Source organism: Nesoenas mayeri (assembly GCF_963082525.1).
Source record: "Nesoenas mayeri genome assembly, chromosome: 1".
Lineage (NCBI taxonomy): Eukaryota > Metazoa > Chordata > Aves > Columbiformes > Columbidae > Nesoenas > Nesoenas mayeri.
The window spans coordinates 84,373,085-84,399,401 of NC_137541.1; the positions used below are offsets into that span (position 1 = coordinate 84,373,085).

The following is a 26,317-nucleotide window of genomic DNA, read 5'->3' on the forward strand; positions in this document are numbered from 1 at the left end:
CCGTGACTGTCTTCCTTCTGAATGGCTTGCTGGTTTTAGCTGGATCCTTTTCCACCCCGTCATTCTTGGCGGTGTTTTCAAGGCATCTGGATGCTTTTCCATCCCTTGCTGGTGTTAGCTGGATCTTCTTCCACAACAGGAACAGAGATTTTGTAGAAGGAAAACCTACAGCAACACTCATCAGCTGTTTTAACCTGAGCATTTGGCTTACGCAAGAGTAGCAGCTTTATTCTGCATTCCCCATCAGGCACTCGTGCACACACATTAAATCACACGCGCCCGGACACCCATAGGCCATGTGGGGTCCCCGGCTGCTGCAGCAATGGGGAGCTGGTGTAGCTAAAACTTCACACCAAACACACACAAGCAAACACCTTAAGACAACTACTGCAATGGGGGTTTAAGTTAAAAGGTTAAGCTTCTGCTGTAACAAAACGGGCTGTATACAGCAAAATACACGTGCCTCTTTTAACCCTCCAAAGCAATGGCTTATTATTATTATTATTATTATTATTTTGTGCAAATTTTAAAATCTTCAAATATGCATAAAAGCAATATCAACAACAAAAGTTGTTAAGTCTGCTAATACTGAAACTTCCGTAATGCAAAGGCACATGTCCAGGCCGAAGCAAAGGCTAGTGCCATGATTCTGCTTGCTGCTGGTCAGAATCCTCTATTAGTCTCTTAATAGGAGACAGCTTGTTGTGGAGATACACGCATCTGCACTTCTCTTCCACCCTGTCATCTTCCTTTGCCCTGCAAGAAAACACAAAGAACAGACCTCGGTCCCTTTGGAACCGGGCTTTCATAGTCAACATGTTAGACTAGCTCAGAAGTTCTGAGCAGAAAATATCTCTTGGACCTTTTGTTTTAGGGGCAGGTCTTTATCGAGTTGCTGCCTGTTATTGACTCTTTATCAAAATCATTAATGACCTCCATAATGCCTCATTTAGCTGCAGTGGAGTGCCAGTAAATTTTTTTGATAGCAAGTAATATTAGCAGCTACTTTTAGCAAGCAGCAGTGCTAAGGTACGTTGCCGGGTCCTAATGGGAGCTGCCTCTGAACCTCAGAGAGCACTGAGCCGGGACGGGGTTGCTGGTCGCAAGCCGCGGCTTTTTTTTTTTTTTTTTTTTTTAACTTCAGTTTGCAAGCCGGGGTGGGGGGGGCGCTCCCGCCCGCAGCGAGTCGGGGGGGGGCGGCCAGCCGGAAGGTGGTTGCCTGCCCGCGCTCGCGAGGCCGGGCCGCCCCGCCCCACACCACCAGGACTTAGGGTCCAGGAACGGTGGCGGGCCGGGGGGAGATGCGCAGAGAGGCGACAGAAGTTTTACGGGGGGAAGTTTGCGTCCGTTTTTCGGGTTATGCCCGTACTGGACATGCGTTTCTAGCAGCTCTCTCAGGCCGCTCCGTTTCATGCCGCCAGTCCCGGGGCAGTCGCCGGCACTCGCGGGGTGGGGCTTTGCTATGCCAGACCCCCCGAGTTGCCGGTACGGGGAGGGGGCCATCTGGACACCGTGGCTTTTTATTTGCCTTTCTTCAAGATCATTAACAACCTCCGTAGTGCCCCGTTTTGCTGCATTTAGCAGGGGGGAACGTGAGGTACAGGTTATTGTAGATGTGGGTGGAGCAGGAGCAAGTTGCAAGGGTGCAGAGATAAATGGCAATATTTTAATACAGGCTACCTCTGCCCTGTGACTTCCAAAGCTCCAAATCTCCCCATTAGGTAAGCACCATCGTCTACCTGCCAAAATATCGAATCCCAATATGTTCGCTTTATAAGGACTCAGGGCAACTTCCACAGCCGTTGTCCGCTTTTTCCCAGGCAGCAAAAGGTGGATTCGAGCTAAAGGACATCTCTCTGCTACACCCGTTACCCCTACTATATTGATGGCCTTCCTTGATGGTTTAATCCCGAGTTTGTCAGCTTGCTCCCTGTTCAAAACACTGATTTGTGCGCCCGTGTCAATTAGAAATTTCACACTTATCCGCCTTGGACCAACGGGGATATGTATGTATGGTTTTTTATCACTGGACCATTGCCAAGAGAATACAGAGCGGGTGGGGCGGTCCCGGTTCCCATCCGCCTTTACTAGTTTTTTGATTCCCTTTGTGAGGATGCGAAAGGGTTAGTGTTTCGCTTGTCCTCGGGGGAGGGGGCGGTTGCCGGTGCCTTCTCTTTGTTCTCTGATCTTCCCTCTAAGTATTCCACTAGCTCCTGTAAATGCTCAGTGGAGAGCTTTGTGCACCAGTTTTCAAGGCACGCCCAAAGCGGCTGCACGGTGCCAGAGGTCGCTCCGCTGCAAACTGCTACTCTGATTTGACTGGCAGCCAAAACGCTCCGGTTTCTGTGACGGGAGGGGCGGCCTGGTGGGGGGGGGGTCCCTGAAGAGGCTCGACTCGGCTCGTCTTCCGGACCGCCCGGCTTCTATACGGGCTGCCGCTCGGGTCTACCCACCCCATCTCGCGCCCATGTGTAACCACATTGTGTAAAATTTCCGCCCCGGTTAATACATGTTCAGGAGGACTTCGGGGATTTTGCTTATTGCGATCGATAGCGCCCTGAATTTTTTCCTTAAGGGATTGGACATATATTTTTAAGGCATCCGGTAATCCTTTAATAAGCAGCCGAAGGTGGACCGGATCCACCGGCGCCGCCATAGGGGGCGACTGCCGGCCTCTTTCATACAATGCTTGTATACAAGCCGTCTTTTGAACTCCCTCGGCAAGGTCCGATAAACCTTTTATAACAATTGCCACCGGCTCCCCACGTTCCCTGGGATCTATACCACCAGCCCAGTAAGCTACACGAGATGTGATGGACTGATCACCGTCTGGACCATCACTTAAAAATACCCCTGGGCCCCAGAAACCTGTGGCCTCGTCCTTACTCAATAATATTCTATCACCCCCAGTAAGTGAAACGCGCCAAAGATATTCAGTCTCTGTCTCGCCCGGCTTCCGTGAGAATCTAGTTTGTAAATCCCCTAGCTCCAGTCCTGAATATGGCGTGCTATGGGTAGCCGTGCGTGGATTTCTGCCTCGGCCGTCCGTATGTGTTTCAGTTCTAATAAGAGGACGCACGTTCTTAGTCTCTACCCCCCCTTCATCAGCGCTGTTTTCAGAGTCAGTATCTCTGTTGAGAAGCAGGGGGGCCGAGGAGCACGCCTGAGCTGGGGGGACGCTAGAGGAAGCTCTCATATTAATTAACAAAAACTCAAGTTTTTGTTCCAAAAAACCAAGTTTCTGTTCTAACAAGCCAAATCTCTGTTCTAAGTAATCCGATCGTATGCTTTGTCGCGAAAAGTCCTGTATTAGACAGTCAAACTGTTCGCTCTGCCGCGAGAGGTTTTGCTTTAAAAGGTCAAACTCTTTGCCTTGTCGCGAAAGGTCCTGCTTTAAGGAGTTAAACTGTTCGCTCTGCTGCGAAAAGTCCTGCTTTAAGGAGTCAAACTTTTCGCTCTGTTGCGAAAAGTCCTGCTTTAAGGAGTCAAACTTTTCGCTTTGCTGCGAAAAGTCCTGCTTTAAGGAGTCAAACTTTTCGCTTTGCTGCGAAAGGTTTTGCTTTAAAGAGTCAAATTGTTTGGTTTGCCACAAAAGGTCCTGCTTTAAGGAGTCAAACTTTTCCCTTTGCCGCGAGAAGTTTTCCTCCATTCGGTGCTTAAGTTTACACAGATCCTGAGCTACCTTTAAGCAAACACACAAACTGAAGCACATCGCGCACCACATAATGAAAAACCACGCCGCAAAATGCCAGGTTTCTGCAGAAATGTTACTCAACCCTCTAAAAAGTACCTCCATGTCTGATATCCTGCCGACTACGCCAAATTGTCACGGAATATTACCCCGAGGGACAACAGGGTCCAAAGCAGCCTTTATTAAACTGGTGAAACAGGGTTTTAATATTCCAAAGTGACTTAAATACAGGTTCGAATATCAGCTGGAAACTTATTTAGGGGCGGCAACCACTACAGCAGGCGGTCCACAGAGTGCATGCACGTGGCTTCACTCAAAACAATGCCGGAGTCGCCCCTGAGTCCCGGAGAAGCACACACTTGCCCAAGCCTATCCGTAATTATTTTAAAGAGATAATTTAAAGTATGTGTGCAAACGTGCACAGAAAGTATGAATATACTCGCAATCCTGCGAGAAGTTTTACTCACGGCCGTGGCGGCGAGGCAAGCGGAGACTCCGTTCCGGGGAGCTGGGGGGGGGGCCGTAGCTCCTGGCGGCAGTGGCTAAGCTCGTTCTCCGAGAAAACTCCAGGGCCAAAGAGAAGTTTTCGACGAGTGTCCCGTTTTTTAAGAGCTTGACCTGACTGCAGTCATTCCTCCTATTCCCGGAAGCCCCCCAAAAACATCCCCCACCCTGGGTGTGGGCGCCCAGCGGCTTTTTGCCCCTAACGACTCTGGTATGGGTGCTCTGGGGCCAGACAAAGAGGCTGTTAGGCCTGCGGCAGCCAGGAGAGAGGGGGATGTGCCCACTCCTCCATACTGAAGGAGGGAGGGGGAGAGTGGGGGCAGAAGAGGGGGAGAGAGGCGAGGGGGAGGTTGCATTCTGCCACACAAACCTCATTGGACAGTGTGTGATTCAGAAACACCATTGGACTGTGTCTCTGTCTCAAGCCCCATAAGACTCTGTGTGTGACACAAACCCCATTGGACAGCATCTGTGTCACAAACCCTATTGGAGAACGTGTGTCTAACAAACCCATAGGACAGTGTATGTGTCACAAACCCCTTTGGACAGAGTGTGTGTGTCACAAAACCCATTGGACAGCGTGTCAGTCACAGACTCCGTTGGACTGTGTGTGTCACAGACCCCCATTGAGCAGCGTGTGTGTCACAAACACCATTTGACAGTGTCTCTGTCTCAAACCCCATTGGACTGTGTGTGTGTCACAAACCCCATTGGACAGTCTGTGTTTCACAAACACCATTGGACAGTGTGAATGTCACAAACCCCTTTGGACTGTGTGTGTGTGTGTCACAAACCCCATTGGACAGTATGCGTGTCACAAATCCCCTGGACAGCATGTGTGTAATAAACCCCATTGACAGCGTGTATGTCACTAACAACCCTTGACAGCCTGTCTGTCACTAACCCCATTGGAAAGTGTGTGTGACGCAAACCCCGTTGGACTGTGTTTGTGTCAAATACCCCTCTGGATAGGGTGTGTGTGTCACAAAACCCATTGGACAGTGTGCTTTTTACAAAACACGTTAGACACCGTGTGTGTCACAAACACCATTGGACAGTGTGTGTTTCATAAAACCCATTGGACAGTGTCTCTTTCTCAAACCCCATTGGACTGTGTGTCTGTCACAAACCCCCCTGGACAGCGTGTGTGTAACAAACCTCATTGGACAGTATGTGTGTCACAAACCCCATTGGACAGTGTGTGTGTGTCACAAACCCCATTGGACAATGTGTGTTAGAAACTCCTTTGGACAGTGTGTGTGTCAGAACACCTCCTGGACCGTGTGTGTGTCTCAAACCCCATTGTACAGTGTATGTGTCAGAAACACTTCTGGACAGCGTGTCTGTCACAAATCTCATTGGACAGTATGTGTGTCACAAACCCCCTTGGACACTGTGTGTGTCACAAACTGCCACTGACCGTTTGTGTGACAAAAACCCATTGGACAGCATCTGCTTCACAAACGCCCCTGGACAGGGTATGTGTCACAAACCCCATTGGACAGCGTGTGTGTCACAACCACCCCTGGACAGCGTGTGTGTCACAAATCCTATGGGAAAATCTGTGTGTCACAAACCCATTTGGACTCTGTGTGTGTCACAAGACCCATTGGACAGCGTGTCTGTCAAAAACCCCGTTGGAAAGTGTGTGTCAGAAACCGCGTTGGACAGTGTGTGTGTCACTAACGCCCCTGGATAATGTGTGTGTCACAAAAACCATTGGACAGTGTGCTTGTTACAAACCACGTAGACAACGTGTGTGTCACAAACCCCATTGGACAGTTTGTGTTTCACAAACACCATTGGACAGTGTCTATGTCTCAAACCTCATTGGACTGTGTGTGTGTCACAAACCCCATTGGACAGTCTGTGTTTCAAAAACACCATTGGACAGTGTCTCTGTCACAAACCCCTTTGGACTGTGTGTGTGTCACAAATCCCATTGGACAGCGTGTCTGTCAAAAACCCCGTTGGAAAGTGTGTGTAAGAAACCGCATTGGACAGTGTGTGTGTCACAGACCCCACTGGACAGCGTGTGTGTCACAAACCACGTTGGACAGCATGTGTGTCACAAACCCCACTGGACAGCGTGTGTGTCACAAAACCCATTGGACAGTGTGTTTGTCACAAACCACGTTAGACAACAAGTGTGTCATAAATCTCACTGGACAGTGTGTGTTTCACAAACACAATTGGACTGTGAGTGTGTCACAAAGCCTCCTGGACACTGTGTGTGTCACACACCCCATTGGACAGAGTATGTATCACAAACCCGAATGGACAGCGTATGTGTCACAAACGCCCCTGGACAGGGTGTGTGTCACAAACCCCATTGGAAAGTTTGAATGTCACAAATCCCATTGGACAGAGTGTGTATAAGAAACCCCATTGAACAGTGTGTGTGTCAAAAACCCTATTGGACAGCGTGTATTTCACAAACACCATTGGACAGTGTCTATGTCTCAAACCCCATTGGACTGTCTGTGTGTTACAATCCCCATTAGACAGTGTCTCTGTCTCAAACCCCATTGGACTGTGTGTCTGTCACAACCCCCCCGGACAGTGTCTCTCTCTCAAACCTCATTGGACAGCGAGTGTGTCACAAACTCCCCTAGGTAGTCTGCGTGTCTCAAACCCCATTGGACTGTGTGTGTGTGACAAACACCATTAGACAGTGTGTGTGTCTCAAATCTCATTCAACTGTGTGTGTGTCACAAGCCCCATTGGACAGTGTGTGTGTCTCAAACCCCATTGGACTGCGTGTGAGGGACAAACACCATTAGACAGTGTGTCTGTGTCAAATCCCATTTAATTGTGTGTGTATCACAAGCCCCATTGGACAGTGTGTGTGTCACAAACACCATTGGACAGTGCGTGTGTCAGAAACCCTCCTGGACAGTGTGTGTGTCTCTAACCCCATTGGACACTGTGTGTGTCACAAACACCATTGGACAGTGTGTGTGTCACAAACCCCATTTTACAGTGTGTGTCACAACCCCCTTAGACAGTGTGTGTGTCACAAACCCCTTTGTTCAGTGTGTGTGTCACAAACACCATTCGATAGAGTGTGTGTCACAAACACAATTGGACAGCGTGTCAGTCAGAGACCCCGTTGGACTGTGTGTGTGTCACTAATCCGATTGAACAGCGTGTGTGTCACAAACCTCATTGGACAGTGTGTGATTCAGCAACACCATTGGACTGTGTCTCTGTCTCAAACCCCATAAGCCTGTGTGTGTGTCACAAACCCCCGTGACAGTGTCTCTGTCTCAAAACCCATTGGACAGCGAGTATATCACAAACCCCCCTAGACAGTGTGTGTGTCACAAACCCCCCTGGACAGTGAGTGTGTCACAAACCCCCCTGGACAGTGTGTGTGTCTCAAACCCCATTGGACTATGTGTGTGTCACAAACCCCATTGAAGTGCATATGAGTCACAAACACCATTGGACTGTGTGTGTAAGTCACAACCCCCCCGGACTGTGTGTGTGTCACAAACCCAATTGGAAAGAGTGTGCGTCAGAATCCTGATTGGACAGCGTCTGTGTCACAAACCGCATTGGACAGTGTGTGTGTCACAAACCCCCCTGGACAGCGTGTGTGTAACAAACCTCATTGGACAGTATGTGTGTCACAAACCCCATTGGACAGTGTGTGTGTGTCACAAACCCCATTGGACAATGTGTGTTAGAAACTCCTTTGGACAGTGTGTGTGTCAGAACCCCTCCTGGACCGTGTGTGTGTCTCAAACCCCATTGTACAGTGTGTGTGTCACAAACACTTCTGGACAGCGTGTCTGTCACAAATCTCATTGGACAGTGTGTGTGTCACAAACCCCCTTGGACACTGTGTGTGTCACAAACTGCCATGGACAGTTTGTGTGACAAAAACCCATTGGACAGCATCTGCTTCACAAACGCCCCTGGACAGGGTGTGTGTCACAAACCCCATTGGACAGCGTTTGTGTCACAACCACCCCTGGACAGCGTGTGTGTCACAAACCCTATGGGACAGTCTGTGTGTCACAAACCCATTTGGACTCTGTACGTGTCACAAACCCTATGGGACAGTCTGTGTATCACAAACCCATTTGGACTCTGTGTGTGTCACAAGCCCCATGGCACAGCGTGTCTGTCAAAAACCCCGTTGGAAAGTGTGTGTCAGAAACCGCGTTGGACAGTGTGTGTGTCACTAACGCCCCTGGGTAATGTGTGTCTCACAAAAACCATTGGACAGTGTGCTTGTTACAAACCACGTAGACAACGTGTGTGTCACAAACCCCATTGGACAGCATCTGTGTCACAAACCCTATTGGAGAACGTGTGTCTAACAAACCCATAGGACAGTGTATGTGTCACAAACCCCTTTGGACAGAGTGTGTGTGTCACAAAACTCATTGGACAGCGTGTCAGTCACAGACCCCGTTGGACTGTGTGTGTCACAGACCCCCATAGAACAGCGTGTGTGTCACAAACACCATTTGACAGTGTCTCTGTCTCAAACCCCATTGGACTGTGTGTGTGTCACAAACCCCATTAGACAGTCTGTGTTTCACAAACGCCATTGGACAGTGTCTCTGTCACAAACCCCTTTGGACTGTGTGTGTGTGTGTCACAAATCCCATTGGACAGCGTGTCTGTCAAAAATCCCGTTGGAAAGTGTGTGTAAGAAACCGCCTTGGACAGTGTGTGTGTCACAGACCCCACTGGACAGCGTGTGTATCACAAACCACGTTGGACAGCGTGTGTGTCACAAACCCCACTGGACAGCGTGTGTGTCACAAAACCCATTGGACAGTGTGTTTATCATAAACCACGTTAGACAACAAGTGTGTCATAAACCTCACTGGACAGTGTGTGTTTCACAAACACAATTGGACTGTGAGTGTGTCACAAAGCCTCCTGGACACCCCTGGACAGCCTTTGTGTCACAGACGCCCCTGGATAGATTGTATGTCACAAACCCCATTGGACAGCGTCTCTGTCAAAAAACTTGTTTGAACGTGTGTGTCACAAATTGCGCTGGACAGTATGTGTGTCACAAACCCTATTGAACAGCCTCTGTCTCATAAAACCGATTAGACAGCGTGTGTGTCACTGACTACACTGAACAGCATGTGTGTCACAAACCCCATTGGACAGCGTGTCTTTCACAAACCCCATTGGATAGCATGTGTGTCACAAACCCTCCAGGACAGTGTGTGTGTCACATACTCCCGGCTACAGTACGTGTGTCTCAAAACCCCTTGGACTGCCTGTGTGTCGCAAACTCCATTGGACAGCGTGTGTGTCACAAACCCCATTCCACAGTGTGTGTGTCACAAACCCCAATGGACAGCATCTGTGTCTCAAATCCCCATGGACAGTGTGTGTCACAAACCCCACTGGAGAGCATGTGTGTCACAAACCTTATTGGACACTGTGTGTGTCACAAACCGCCATGGACCGTGTGGTTCTCTCAAACCCGATTGGACAACGTGTGTATCACAAACCGGAGACGACAGCGTGTGTGTCACAAACCCTCCTGGACAGCGTGTGTCTCACAAACCCCCTGGACAGCGTGTGTCTTAAAAACCCCATTGGACTGTGTGTGTGTCACGGACTCCTTTGGACAGTATGTGTGTGTCATAAACCACATTGGACAGTGTGTGTGTCACAAACCCCCTGGACAGTGTGTGTGTCACAAACCTCACTGGACAGTGTGTTTGTCACAAACCTCATAGGACAGTTTGTGTGTCATAAACCCCATTGGAAAGCGTATGTGTCACAAACCCCCCTGGACAGTGTGTCTGTCACAAACCCCATTAGACAACGTGTGTGTCACAAACCCATTTGGATAGTGTGTGTGTCACAAACACCTTTGGACTGTGTGTGTGTCACAAAGCTCATTGGACTGCGTGTGTGTAACAAATCCCATTGAACAGTGTGTGTGTCAGAAACCCCCCTGGGCAGTGTGTGTGTCACAAACCCCCATTGGACAGTGTGTGTGTCACAAACCCCATTGGACAGCGTGTGTGTCACAAACACCAGTAGGCAGTGTGTGTGTCATAAACCCCCATGGACAGTGTGTATTTCATAAACCCCCATGGACAGTGTGTATTTTATAAACCCCCTTCGACAGTTTCTGTGGATAACAAGCCCCTTTGGATAGTGTGTGTGTCACCACCACCATTAAACTGTGTGTGTGTCACAAACCCCATTGAACAGTGTGTGTGTCACAAACCTGACTGGACAGTGTGTGTATGACAAACACCCCTGGACAGTGTGTGTGCCAGAAACGACCGTGGACAGGCTTTGTGTCACAAAACCCTTTGGACAGGGAGTGTTTCTCAAACCCTATTGGACATCGTGTGTGTCACAAACCCCCCTGTATACAGTGTGTGTCACAAACCCCATTGGAGAGTGTGTGTATCACAAACCCCGTTTGACAGCGTGTGTGTCACAAACCCCCTAGAGAGTGTGTGTGTTTCAAACCCATTTGGACTGTGTATGTGTCACAAACTTCATTAGACACTGTTTTTGTCACAAACCCCCCTGGACAGTATCACAGTATCACAGTATCACAGTATGTTTGGGATTGGAAGGGACCTCAAAAGATCATCTAGTCCAATGCCCCTTCTGGTGCAGGAATTCCTAGGTGAGGTCGCACAGGACCATGTCCAGGTGGGTCTTGAATGTCTTCAGAGAAGGAGACTCCACAACCCCCCTAGGCAGCCTGTTCCAGTGCTCTATCACCCTTACTGAGAAGAATTTTTTTCTCCAATTGAAGTGGAACCTCTTGTGGTCCAGCTTGATCCCATTACCCCTTGTCCTATTATTGTTTGCCACCGAGAAGAGCCTGCCATCCTCGTGGCACTCACCCTTTATATATTTATAAACATTAATAAGGTCACCCCTCAGTCTCCTCTTCTCCAAACTAAAGAGACCCAGCTCCCTCAGCCTTTCCTCATAAGGGAGGTGCTCCATTCCCTTAATCATCTTGGTTGCCCTACGCTGGACGCTCTCCAGCAGTTCCCTTTCCTTCTTGAACTGAGGGGCCCAGAACTGAACACAATATTCCAGATGTGGTCTCACCAGGGCAGTGTAGAGGGGAAGGAGGACCTCTCTTGATCTACTAACCACCCCCCTTCTAATACACCCCAGGATGCCATTGGCCTTCCTGGCCACAAGGGCACAGTGCTGGCTCATGGTCATCCTGTTGTCCACCAGGACCTTCAGGTCCCTTTCCCCTACACTGCTCTCTAATATGTAATTTCCCAACCTATACGGGAACCTGGGGTTGTTCCTGCCCAGATGCAGGACTCTACACTTTCCCTTGTTAAATTTCATCAGGTTATTCCCCGCTCAACTCTCCAGCCTGTCCAGGTCTCGCTGGATGGCAGCACAGCCTTCTGGCGTGTCAGCCACTCCTCCCAGCTTAGTGTCATCAGCAAACTTGCTGATAGTACACTCTATTCCCTCGTCTAAATCGTTAATGAATATATTGAATAATATTGGCCCCAGTACTGACCCCTGAGGCACTCCACTAGATACTGGCCTCCAACTAGACTCTGCACCATTGACTACCACTCTCTGGCTTCTCTCCTTAAGTCAGTTTGTAGCCCACCTCACTACTCTATTGTCTAGACCACACCTCCTCAACTTAGCTGTGGGGATGCTGTGGGAGACTGTGTCAAAGGCTTTACTGAAGTCAAGGTAGACCACATCCACGGCTCTGCCATCATCCGTCCACCTTGTTACATTCTCATAAAAGTCTATGAGATTGGTCAAGCATGACCTACCCTTGGTAAAGCCATGCTGACTGCCCCTAATAACCCTCTTATCCTTGATATGCCTTGAGATGGCACCAAGGATAAGCTGTTCCATTACTTTCCCAGGGACAGAGGTGAGGCTGACCGGTCTATAATTACCCGGGTCCTCCTTCTTGCCCTTTTTGAAGACTGGAGTGACATTTGCTTTCCTCCATTCCTCGGGCACCTCTCCCCTTTCCCAAGACTTGGCAAAGATGATGGAGAGCGGTCCAGCAATGACTTCAGCCAGCTCCCTCAGCACCCGCGGATGCATCCCATCTGGACCCATGGATTTATGGATGTCCAGACTATTTAATTGCTCCTTAACCCAGTCCTCATCAACTAAAGCAAACTCCTCCATGGACCTGGCTTCATCCGGGGTCTCAGGGGTACAGGGCTCCCCAGGACAGCCTCCGGCAGAGTAGACAGAGACAAAGAAGGCATTCAGTAATTCTGCTTTCTCTGTATCTTCCGCCACCAGGGCACCCACCCCATTCCTCAGTGGGCCTACATTGCCTCTGGTATTAGTTTTATCCGCTATGTATTTGAAAAAGTTCTTTTTGCTGTCCTTGACACCTCTCGCCAGCTGTAATTCTAAGGAGGCCTTGGCTATCCTAGCTGCCTTCCTACATCCTCTAACAGCAGCCTTATATTCTTCCCAAGTGGCCAGCCCCTGCTTCCATGACCTGTAAACTCTCCTCTTCTGCTTGAGCATACCCAACAGATTCCCTATTCAACCATGCAGGCCTCCTGGCACCCTTCCTTGACCTCCTACGTGTGGGGATGCTCTGATCCCGAGCGTGGAAGAAGCAATCTCTGAATGCAATCCAGCTCTCTTGGGCCCCTTTTTCTTCAAGCAGTCTTGCCCATGGGATTTCCCCCAGCAATTGCTTGAAAAGGCCAAAGTTAGCCCTGCTAAAGTCCAGGGTTGCAATTCTACTTGCTATTCTGTTCCTGCCACACAAGATGCTGAACTCCACCATCTTGTGGTCACTGCAACCCAGGCAGCCCCCAACCTTTACTGCTTCGACCAGACCCTCCTTGTTAGTGAGGATGAGATCCAGCAGTGCACCTCTCCTAGTCGGCTCCTCCACCATCTACATGAGGAAGTTATCATCAATGCACTGGAGGAACCTTCTGAACTGTGGCTGGCTGGCTGAATGGTCCTTCCAGCAAACATCAGGGAAGTTAAAATCACCCAAAACAACCAGGGCCTGTGACTGTGAGGCCACTCTCAGCTGCCCATAGAAGGCCTCATCAACTTCCTCAGCCTGATCTGGTGGCCTGTAATAGACACCCACAACAGTGTCACCCCTGCCAGCCTGCCCCTTGATCCTGACCCATACACTCTCAACTCGCTCATCCTCCACTCCTGGGCAGAATTTAGTACATTGTAGTTGCTCTCTCACATAGAGAGCAACTCCACCACCACGCCTGGCTGGCCTGTCTTTTCTGAAAAGGGCATAGCCATCCATGACCACATTCCAGTCATGTGAACTGTCCCACCATGTTTCTGTAATTGCCACCAGATCATAATCTCCCGACCGGACATAGGATTCTAACTCCTCCTGTTTATTCGCCATGCTGCGCGCATTGGTGTAGAGGCATTTCAGGGAGCGAGTGGAGCACACCCATTTCTCCCTAGGGGCATAGGAGGCCACCCGGCCCTCATCAGTTTTAGAATGCTGCCCCACTGGGACAAGCCCAGCTACAACCCCATCCCCCTTCCAGCCTAGTTTTAAAGCTCTCCAAATGAGCCCAGCTAATTCCTGCCCCAGCATTCTTCTGCCGCTACGAGATAAACCTTTCCCACGTGACACTGTCCGGATTGGTGTCTTATAGAACCAACCATTATCAAAAAATCCAAACCCCTGCCTATAGCACCACTCTTGGAGCCAACCATTTAGAGAATGAATTTTCCTATTCCATCCCACATCGTCACTTGAAGATGGAAGGAGTGAAGAGAAGATCACTTGAGCCCCTGAGTCTTTCACCATCCTTCCCAAGACCTTGAAATCATTCTTCATTCCCCTCAGACTACACGAAGCAGCTTCCTCCCCATCTGTCTGGAAGACCAGCAGCGGGTAGTAGTCTGTCGGGTGCGCCAGTTTGGGGAGCTTTCTAGTGATATCCTTGATCCGGGCTCCAGGTAGACTACAAACTTCCCTAAGATGAGGATCAACTCTGCATACTGGGCCCTCTGTTCCTTTCAGAAGGGAATTTCCTATTACTATCACCCTTCTTTCTTTCTTATCAGAGGCAGTCTTAAGTTGTGGAGTCAACCACCTCTTCCTATGTGATCTTGTAGGCAGGCATGGCACCGCCTCCTCACCTACCTCTTCTTCAAGATCCAGGGCCTCAAACCTATTACGGAGGGGCACCTGGGGAGACAAAGCAGGCAGGGAGGAGGGCTGCCCGTGACGCCGAACCGGAACACGCTTCCAACCCTCGTCGTCTTTTAGGTCCCCTACCTCTGCCTGACAGCAACAAGGGTGGGGTCGACTCAGGACTTCTGCCTCTGTCCGAGAGGACAGGAGGTCCATCTCCTTTTGGGGGGTACCTCCCTGGGACCTTTCCGACTGGCAAGTCAGGATGTTACTCCACCAGTCAATTTCCCTTTCGCACTCCCTGATAGTGGGATCTGAAAAAGCTGTTCAAAGGGGTTCGTGAGACACATACTGTACAGGGGTATTTGTGACACACACTCTGTCCAATGGTGTTTGTGACACACACACTATCCAAAGTAGTTTGTGACACACATGTTGGATAGCATGTGTATCACAAACGCCCCTGGACAGCGTGTATATCATAAACCGCCCTGGGCAGTGTGTGTGTCACAAATCCCATTGGACAACGTGTGTGTTACTAACCCAGGTGGACAGTGAGTCACAAACACCATTAGACAGACTGTGTGTGTCACAGACCCTATTGGACAGTGCGTGTGTCACAAATCCATTTGGACAGTGTGTTTGTCACAAACCTCATTGGACATTTGGTGTGTCAGAAACCCCATTAGACAACGTGTGTGTTCACTCTACTCCGTTGGACAGTGCATGTGCATCACAAACCCCATTGGACAGTGTGTGTGTCACAAAGCCCCCTGGACTGTGTGTGTCAAAACCCTCCCTGGACAATGTGTGTGTCACAAACATCATTGAAAAGTTTGTCAGTCACAAACCCCATTGGAGAGTGTGTGTGTCACAAACCCCTTTGGACAGCGTGTATGTCACAAACCCCATAGACAGTGTGTATTTCTCAAACCAATTTAGACTGTGGGTGTGTCACAAACCCCATTGGACACGGTGTTTTTCAAAAAACCCCCTGGACAGCGTGTTTGTCACAAACCTTATTGGACAGTGTATGTGTCACAAACCCTCAATGACAGTGTGTTTGTCAAAAACCCCATTGCAGAGCATGTGTGTCTCAAACCCCATTGGACAGTGGGTCTGTAACAAACACCATTTGACAGTGTGTGTGTCACAAGCACCATTGGACTTTGTGTATTGCACAAACTCCATTGGACACCGTGTGTGTAACAAACCCCATTAGACAGCGTGTGTAGTCACAAACGCCATTGAACAGCTTGTTTGTCACAAACCCAATTGGACGGTGTGTGTGTCGCAAACCCCTTTGGACAGCGTGTGTGTCACAAACCCCACTGGAAAGCATGTGAGTAACAAACCCCATTGGACAGCGTGTGTCTCATAATCCCCTTTGAACAGCTTGTGTGTCACAAACCCGAGTGGAGAGCGGGTGTGTCAGAAACCCCACTGGACACCCTGTGTTTAACAAATCCCCCTGGTCAGTGTGTGTGTGTCACAAACTCCATTGGACAACGTGTGTGTCACAAACCACGGTGGACAGTGAGCGTGTCACAAACACCATTGGACTGTCTGTCTGTCGCAAACCCCATTGGACTGTGTGTGTGTCACAAACCCCATTAGACAGCATGAGTGTCACAAACATCACTGGACAGCGTATGTGTCACAACCCCCCCTGGACAGTGTGTGTGTCACAAAAGCCATTGGACAGTGTGTGTGTCACAAACCCCCTAGGAAGTGTGTGTGTCTAAAACCCCACTGGAGTGTGCGTGTGTCACATACCCCATTGGACAGTGTGTTTGTCACAAACCCCCATGGACAGTGTGTGTGTCACAAACCCCATTGGAGTGTGTCTGTGTCAAATACGCCATTGGACAGCGTGTGTGTCACAAATCCCCCTGGACACCGTGTGTGTCAAAAACCCATTGGACACTGTGTGAGTCATACACCCTATTTGACAGCGTGTGTTTCACAAACCCCATTGGAGAATGTGTGTGTCACAAACCCAATTGGACAGTGTCTGTCTCACAAACGCCCCTGGACAGCGTGTGTGTCACTAACCCAATAGGACAGCACATGTGTGTCACAAACCCAATAGGACAGCATGTGTGTGTCAAAAACCCCATTGGACAGTTTTGTGTGTCACAAACCCAATTGGACTTAGTGTGTGTTTCACAAACCGCATTAGATAGTGTTTGTGTCACAAACCCCATTGGACAGCGTGTGTGTCAAAAACCTCCATGGACAGTGCGTGTGTCACAAACCCCATTGGACAACGTGTGTGTCACAAACCCCATTGGACAGTGTATGTGTCACAACCCCCCCTTGACAGCGTGTGTGTCACAAAACCCATTGGACAGTGTGTGTGTCACAAACCCCCTAGACACAGTGTGTGTCTCAAACCCCATTGGAGTGTGTGTGTCACATAACCCATTGGACAGTCTGTTTGTCACAAACCCCCCTGGACAGTGTGTGTCATAAACCCTATTTGACAGTGTATGTGTCACAGACCCCATGGACAGTGTGTGTTTCTCAAACCACATTGGACATTGTGTGTGTCACAAACCCCATTGGACAGTGTGTCTGTAACAAACACCATTTGACAGTGTGTGTGTCACAAGCACCATTGGACTTTGTGCATTGCACAAACTACATTGGACACCGTGTGTGTAACAAACCCCATTAAACAGCGTGTGTAGTCACAAACCCCATTGAACAGCTTGTTTTTTACAAACCCGATTGGACAGTGTGTGTGTCGCAAACCCCTTTGGACATCGTGTGTGTCACAAACCCCACTGGAGAACATGTGAGTAACAAACCCCATTGGACAGCATGTGTGTCACAAACCACGGTGGACAGTGAGCGTGTCACAAACACCATTGGACTCTGTGTGTCACAAACCCCATTGGACAGTGTGTGTGTCACAAACCCCCTAGGAAGTGTGTGTGTCTAAAACCCCACTGGAGTGTGTGTGTGTCACATACCACATTGGACAGTGTGTGTGTCATAAACCTTATTTGACAGTGTGTATGTCAAAAACCCCCATGGACAGTGTGTGTGTCACAAACCCCTTTGGACTGCATGTGCGTCGCAAACCCAATTAGAGAATGTGTGTGTCACAAAGCCCATTGGACAGCGTGTGTGTCACAAACCCCCGTTGGACAGTGTGTGTATCTCAAACCCATTTGGACTGTGCGTGTTACATATACCCCATTGGACACTGTGTTTGTCACAACACCCCCTGGACAGTGTGAGTCTCAAAAGCGCATTGGACAGTGTGTGTGTCACAAAACCCTTTGGACAACATGTGTGTCACAAACCCTATTCCACAGCATGTGTATTACAAAACCCTTTGGCCAGCATGTGTGTCACATACCCCAAAAGCAGTGTGTGTATCTCAAACATATGAACCCCCATGGACAGTGTGTATTTCATAAACCCCCATGGACAGTGTGTATTTCATAAACCCCCTTCGACAGTTTTTGTGGGTAACAAGCCCCTTTGGATAGTGCGTGTGTCACAACCACCATTAAACAGTGTGTGTGTCACAAAAACCATTGGACCCTGAGTCTGGAACAAGCCCCAATGAACAGCGTGTGTGTCACAAACCTGACTGGACACTGTGTGTGTGACAAACACCCCTGGACAGCGTGTGTGCCAGAAACGACCCTGGACAGGCTTTGTGTCACAAAACCTTTTAGACAGAGAGTGTGTCTCAAACCCTATTGGACATCGTGTGTGTCACAAACCCCCCTGTACACAGTGTGTGTCACCAACACCATTTGACAGCGTGTGTGTGACAAACCCCCTAGACAGTGTGTGTGTTTCAAACCCGTTTGGACTGTGTGTGTGTCACAAACCCCACTGTGTTTTTAAAAAACCCCCCTGAACACTGTGTGTGTCAACACCCCACTGACAGCATGTGTGTCACAAACCTTATTGGACAGTGTGTGTCACAAACCCCATTGGACAGCGTGTATGTCACAAACCTCATTGGACAGAGTGTGTGTCACAAACCCCCTATACAGTGTGTGTATCTGAAACCCATTTGGACCGTGTGTGTGTCTGAAACCCCATTGGACAGTGTGTGTGTCACAAACCACCTTGACATTGTGTGTGTCACCAAACTCATTTGACAACGTGTGTGTCACAAACCGCATTGGACTGTGTGTTTACCACAAACCCCCATTGGACAGCGTGTGTGTCACTAATTCCATTGGACAGTGTGTGTGTGTTACAAACCCCACTGGACAGTGTGTGTGTCACAAACCCAGTAGGACAGCATATGTGTGTCACAAACCCCATTGGGAAGTTTTGTGTTTCACACAACCAATTGGACTTCATGTGTTTCACAAACCCCATTCCACAGTGTTTGTGTCGCTGTCGAGGGTTAAGATTGCGAGGTGACAATAAAACCCTGGCAGATGTATTGTTAACCCCCTCTTCCCCCCCGACTCCCCCCTTTTGCCCCTCCCTCTCCCCCCTTCCACTCAGGACAGGTGATCGGGAGAGAAAAAGAAGGACAGAGAGAAGAGAGTTAAAAAAATTAAAGATGTTTTACTAATGCTACTAATAAGAATAGAGAAAATAATACAAAATATACAAAACCAATCTTGAAAGTCTCAGCAACTGCAGAGCCAGCACCCAAAGTCCTGGGTTAGACTCCACAGCCAACCAGAGCTGGATTCAGTCTGTCACTAGGCCTCAGTTCGCAGGGACGACTAGCAAGGTCCTCTCCTAATGTCGGCCATAGGGAAAAGGGAAAAGAAGGGCCGAGATCCTTGTGATCTCCCATTTTATATGAAGTATTCACGTGAATGGAATGTTATACACAGTTGGTCAGTTGTTCCTCGTCGCCCCTCTCGCGAGATGTCCATCCATGCTTATCAATAAGTTTGCATTCCATTGCTAGGTTTTACCAAAACATGTGTCTGGTTCTCCAGGAAAATGCAGTTAATATGAAGGCTTTAGCTGACAGGCAAAATTCACTGAAAGAGAAACTTGTTTTTAACAAAACCAGGACATTCCACCCCTTATAATATGCCATTCACTGAATGCTTAGATCTTATCAATACAATCTATCAATACAATCTAATGAATCACTACTACTATATATATATATATACATATGTACATATATACCCAGGAGTAATTAATCTTAATCAGTGGACCATCCTTTAAAAAGTTCATTAAGTTCATTTTGTCACAACAGTCTCCCAGGGCAGGAAAAATGGTACAAGTGCATTTCATGACCACTGTTTGTGGGTTAAAGACATCAACTTCGAAGAAGTTGTCAGGCGCCACTCGAAGAAGCTAGCTCTAGTTTCATCATCCCTGTCTTGATCTGAAAGACACTTATTAAATACTGTTAGTACGACAATTCACATCATGCAGTTCAGTATTGAATATTTTCACCTAAGCTCAAATCCCCTTGAGGTACACACCGAACTTCTCCATCCTTAAGCATCACCCACCAGGTGCTGCCAGGTCCCTGGGCAAAAACAATCCCACGAATGGGCTTGCCTTTGCCTGAGGCAGGAGTAACCCAGACTGCCTTTCCTAACATATTTTTCATGTGTACTACAGGGACTTTATCTCCTTCTACAGTCCGTAGAATTTCTGATTGGGCAGGCCCGGCTCGATTGGTTGATCCCCTGGTGTTGACCAACCAAGTGGCTTTTGCTAAATGTGAATCCCAGTTTTTAAAGGTTCCACCACCAAGTGCCTTTAGTGTAGTTTTTAGCAAACCATTGTACCTTTCAATTTTCCCAGAGGCTGGTGCATGATATGGAATATGATATACCCACTCAATACCATGTTCTTTTGCCCAATTGTCTATAATACTGTTTTTGAAATGAGTACCATTGTCTGATTCAATTCTTTCTGGCGTACCATGTCGCCAAAGGACTTGCTTTTCAAGGCCCAAGATAGTATTTCGGGCTGTAGCATGAGGTACAGCATATGTTTCCAACCATCCAGTGGTTGCTTCCACCATTGTAAGTACATAACGCTTACCTTGACGTGTTTGTGGAAGTGTAATATAATCGATCTGCCAAGCTTCTCCATACTTATACTTTAACCATCGCCCCCCATACCATACAGGCTTTAACCGTTTCGCTTGTTTGATTTCGGCACAAGTTTCACATTCATGAATAACCTGTGAAATAGTGTCCATAGTTAGATCCACCCCTTGATCGCGAGCCCATTTATATGTTGCATCTCTACCTTGATGCCCTGAAGCATCATGGGCCCACCGAGCTAGGAAAAGTTCACCTTTATGTTGCCAGTCCAAGTCCACCTCAGCTACTTTAATTTTAGCAGCTTGATCCGCTTGTTGGTTGTTTAGATGTTCCTCGGTGGCTCGACTTTTAGGCACATGAGCATCTACATGACGAACTTTCACAGGCAGGCTCTCTAGCCGAGCAGCAATGTCTTGCCACAGTGTGGCAGCCCAAACGGGTTTACCTCTGCGCTGCCAGTTGCTTTTCTTCCATTGCTGTAGCCACCACCACAAGGCATTTGCTACCATCCATGAGTCAGTATAGAGATAAAGTATTGGCCACTTTTCTCGTTCAGCAATGTCCAAAGCCAGCTGGATGGCTTTCACTTCTGCAAACTGACTAGATTCACCTTGTCCTTCAGTGGCTTCTGTAACTTGTCGTGTGGGACTCCACACAGCAGCTTTCCACCTTCGATGTTTTCCTACAAGACGACAGGATCCATCTGTGAACAGTGCATACTGCTTATCAGTCTCTGAAAGAGTATTATACGGTGGTGCTTCTTCAGCACGTTTTACTTCCTCCTCATCTGGAGACATCCCAAAGTCTTTGCTTTCTGGCCAATCTGTAATCACTTCTAAGATCCCTGGGCGATTGGGACTTCCAATTCGAGCTCGTTGTGTGATCAATGCAATCCATTTACTCCACGTAACTTCGGTCGCATGATGTGGAGAGGGAACCGTCCCTTTGAACATCCAGCTCAGCACCGGCAGTCGAGGTGCTAGGAGGAGCTGTGCTTCAGTACCGATCACTTCTGAAGCAGCTCGAACTCCTTCGTATGCTGCTAGTATCTCTTTTTCAGTTGGAGTATAGTTGGCCTCAGATCCTTTGTATCCTCGACTCCAAAAACCTAAGGGTCGACCTCGGGTTTCTCCTGGTGCTTTCTGCCAAAGGCTCCAGGTAAGTCCATTATCTCCGGCTGCAGTGTAGAGCACGTTTTTAACATCTAGTCCAGTCCGAACTGGTCCAAGGGCCACCGCATGAGTTATCTCACGCTTAATTTGTTCAAAGGCTTGTCGTTGTTCAGGGCCCCACTCAAATTGGTTCTTTTTACGAGTCACTCGATAGAGAGGGCTCACAATCTGGCTGTAGTCAGGAATATGCATTCTCCAAAAACCTACAATGCCCAAGAAAGTCTGTGTCTCCTTTTTATTAGTAGGTGGAGACATTGCAGCAATTTTGTTGATCACATCCATTGGGATCTGGCGACGGCCATCTTGCCATTTTATTCCTAAAAACTGGATCTCTCGTGCAGGTCCCTTGACCTTGCTTCGTTTTATGGCAAAACCAGCATCCAAAAGAATCTGAATTATTCTCTCACCTTTCTTGAAGACTTCTTTCGCTGTGTCGCCCCATACGATGATGTCATCAATATACTGCAAGTGTTCTGGAGCTTTACCTTGCTGCAGCGTGGTCTGGATCAGTCCATGGCAGATGGTAGGACTGTGTTTCCACCCCTGGGGCAAGCGATTCCACGTGTACTGGATGCCTCTCCAGGTGAAAGCAGACTGCGGCCTGCACTCTGCTGCTACAGGAATAGAGAAAAATGCATTAGCAATGTCAATTGTAGCATACCACTTAGCTGCCTTTGACTCCAGTTCAAATTGCAGTTCTAGCATGTCAGGCACAGCAGCACTCAGTGGTGGCGTAACTTCATTCAGGCCACGATAGTCCACAGTTAGTCTCCACTCATCACTAGACTTACGCACTGGCCAGATTGGGCCGTTAAAAGGTGAGCGAGTCTTACTGATCACACCCTGGCTTTCCAATTGACGGATCAACTTCTGGATAGGAATCAAAGAGTCTCGATTGGTGCGATATTGCCGGCGATGCACTGTCGTGCTAGCAGTTGGCACCTGCTGATCGTCAACCATCAGCAGTCCTACAACAGAAGGATCATCTGAAAGACCAGGCAAATCAGACAGCTGTTCAATTTTCTCAGTGTCCACAGCTGCTATACCAAATGCCCACCTATACCCTTTTGGGTCCTTAAAATACCCTCTCTTGAGGTAGTCTATGCCAAGGATGCATGGAGCATCTGGACCAGTCACAATGGGATGCTTTTCCCAGTTTTTTCCAGTTAGGCTCATTTCAGCCTCTACAACAGTCAGTTCCTGGGATCCCCCAGTCACTCCAACAATATTGATGGATTGCGTTCCTTTATAATTAGAAGGAATTATTGTGCACTGTGCACCAGTGTCCACTAAAGCTTTGTACTCCTGGGGGTGTGTTGTACCAGGCCATCGTATTTGTACAGTCCAATAAACTCTGTTATCCCTTTCCTCCACCTGGTTGGAGGCAGGGCACCTCTAATTTCTGTTTTGCACAGTCTCTGGGTGTGAATTAGAGGTTCCTTCAAGAGCATCAGAATCTCTTCTGCTCCTTTTGTAAACTGGAGCAGCCACCTTCCTAGGAGTATTTCCTTTGATCTCACGTACTCGTTCTTGAAGTTCTCAGGTAGGCCTCCCATGCCACTTATTCATGTTTTCTCCCTGCTCATGTAGGAAGAACCACAGTGAACCTCTTTTTGTGGGCTGCCTCTGTCCTCTCTCTCGAGATTGGAAACGCCTTTTCCTAACAGCTGAAACATAGGTTTGTGCAGGTCGTGAATGGTATGTGTCCTCTCTGAGTTCTTTGATTTCCTGCAATAGCTTTTCAAACCGGTCATCAGATTTTTCACACAGTTTCTCCACAGCAGAGACACAAGCCCGTAGAGAACCAGCAAGGCTGTCCTCAAATTCACGGAGCTGCTCAATCACTTCAGTAATATCTTGTCCAACTCTAGATGACCAGAGCATTCCTGCCAATGACTTAGCATATGCAGGTGATGCACTTTGTACAAATCTGCGCCACAGAGGTCGTGAACAATTGATTCTATCTGGGTCTGTTCCCTCTTGGCTGTTTGGTCCAAAATAGATGATCTCTCGCACAGCTAATTCTCTCAGGAACTGAATACCTTTCTCCATAGTATTCCATTTCCCTAACCTGGATATACAGTCTTCCTTGTAGGGAAATCTTACTTTCATAGCTGCCAGGAGTCGGGTCCAGAGAGTAGTGGCATTAGACTCTCTTGAAATTGCCCTATCAATGGTGGAATCTCTTGACAGAGATCCCAGCTGCCTGGCTTCACCACCTTCCAGTTCAATTGTATCTGCCCCATTGTCCCAGCATCGGAGCAGCCAGGTTAAAATATTCTCGCCTTCACGACGACTAAAGTCTTTTCGCAGATCTCTCAGCTCACCTGGAGAAAAGGACCGAGTGGTGGTCACTTCATCTCCTCCCTGTCCTGATGGTGCCCCTTGAGTTGATGTTGGCCCTGTGCCATCATCTGCTGCACGGGTGGTCTTTCTAGTGACTTTCTTACAACCAGCAACTGATGCTGATATGGGTTTACCATCATTTGATTCATTTCCAGAGTCTGAATGACTGTCACAGTGATCGCTATGGTTACAGCAGCAACAGTGCCCAGTGTGTGAAGAAGGGGGGGCTGCCTTTAAGGCTGCAGACTTAGTGTTATCAGAAGTGACCTTGGCAGAAGAACTCTGTGTAGGAGCTGTACCTTCAGCCTGCGAAGGCGCCGTGGCGGGGGCAGCAGCTGCAACGGCAGCTTTCACTGTTTTGCTCTTTCTCGAGCGGCTCGGAGTGCTTTTTGCCGAAGCTTCCGAAGACGCACCGCAAATCTCAGGACAACAAAGAGACACAAACCTCCTGTTGAACGCCATTTCTCTTAACAGAAGCACAAACTGACACACATTCAGCAAACCAGATAACACCATCACAGTTCTATCAAAACTCCAAGGGTATTCGAAATTCTCTAAAACATTTGCGAACTGTCCTAGCGAAAAAACGAAAGTATTGTTAGTCAGCCTTTCTAAAGGTTCGCTTGACCAATTAGCAAACACAGACCCGTACGGCTCTTTAATCTCTCCTGGAGGCTTTTCAAGGTAAAGCAGAAGCGAGTAGAAATTCATTAGCGGCTGCAGTATAATGAAATAAACCAGTGACAAACCACACAGTATCATCATGAGCATTGTCCAGTTCCTTGTTGTTATATAATGAATACTTCGATTTAAAAAGAAAGCCCAACACAGATATGGAATCAGTGAGCACAATGCAGAAAATAACTGATACAACTTGAGCCATAACATCTTTAAATCAGTGGAATTCACTTTGCCTTAATAGCACTAAATAATATCCGAAGCAAACAGGCGCGCGAGTATCACAACTCTATGAGTTGGCACCGTGCCAAGAAAATTGAAAGGTACGTCAGAGCCGTAGAAAAGCCAAAAAATCTCCAAATTTACCCCTTTCTCTTGCCCCACGCTGGGCGCCAATTATCTGTCGAGGGTTAAGATTGCGGGGTGACAATAAAACCCTGGCAGATGTATTGTTAACCCCCTCTTCCCCCCCGACTCCCCCCTTTTGCCCCTCCCTCTCCCCCCTTCCACTCAGGACAGGTGATCGGGAGAGAAAAAGAAGGACAGAGAGAAGAGAGTTAAAAAAATTAAAGATGTTTTACTAATGCTACTAATAAGAATAGAGAAAATAATACAAAATATACAAAACCAATCTTGAAAGTCTCAGCAACTGCGGAGCCAGCACCCAAAGTCCTGGATTAGACTCCACAGCCAACCAGAGCTGGATTCAGTCTGTCACTAGGCCTCAGTTCGCAGGGACGACTAGCAAGGTCCTCTCCTAATGTCGGCCATAGGGAAAAGGGAAAAGAAGGGCCGAGATCCTTGTGATCTCCCATTTTATATGAAGTATTCACGTGAATGGAATGTTATACACAGTTGGTCAGTTGTTCCTCGTCGCCCCTCTCGCGAGATGTCCATCCATGCTTATCAATAAGTTTGCATTCCATTGCTAGGTTTTACCAAAACATGTGTCTGGTTCTCCAGGAAAATGCAGTTAATATGAAGGCTTTAGCTGACAGGCAAAATTCACTGAAAGAGAAACTTGTTTTTAACAAAACCAGGACAGTCGCAAACCCCATTGAACAGCGTGTGTGTCAAAAATCCCATAGACAGCCTTTATGTCTCAAACCCCAGTGGACTGTGTGTCACAAACCCCATTGGAGAGTGTGTGTGTCACAAACCCAGTAGGACAGCATATGTGTGTCACAAACCCCATTGGGAAGTATTGTGTCACAACCCCCCCCGGACAGTGTGTATGTCACAAAAGCCGTTAGGCAGTGTGTGTGTCACAAACCCCATTGGAATGTGTATGTGTCACAAACCCCATTGGACACTGTGTTTGTTACACCTCCCCTGGACAGTGTGTGTGTCAAAAGCGCATTGGACAGTATGTGTGTCACAAACCCCTTTGGAAAACGTGTGTTTCACAGATCCCATTGGACAGTGTGTGTGTCACAAACACCACTGGATAGTGTGTGTGTCACAAACCCTTCTGGACAGTGTGCTTGTTACAAACCCCATTGGACAGCGCCTGTGTCACAAACTCCTTTGGACAGTGTGTGTGTGTCACAACCCCATTTGACAATGTGTGTTTCACAAACCCCTTTGGACAGTGTGTGTGTCACTAATTCCATTGGACAGTGTGTGTGTTACAAACCCTATTGGACAGTGTGTTTGTGTCACAAACCCAATAGGACAGCATGTGCGTGTCACAAACCCATTGGACAGTGTGTTTGTCACAAACCTCATTGGACAGAGTGTGTGTCATAAATCCCATTGGAAATCGTGTGTATTACAAAACCCACTGGAGAGTTCG

General features: G+C 48.2%; 1 protein-coding gene across 1 annotated transcript in view; it reads right to left on the bottom strand.

The window, feature by feature from the left end:
- Window positions 1–635: 635 nt before the first annotated feature.
- Window positions 636–26,317, bottom strand: part of LOC308041734 (rap1 GTPase-activating protein 1-like) — a gene marked incomplete at both ends in the record, with an annotated part of 278,133 nt that continues 252,451 nt past the window's right edge. Inside the window, 2 exons of the mRNA XM_080346642.1 lie at window positions 636–756; window positions 1,370–1,571. Coding sequence (XP_080202768.1) covers window positions 636–756; window positions 1,370–1,571 — 323 coding nt within the window. The remainder of the gene's footprint in view (window positions 757–1,369; window positions 1,572–26,317) is intronic.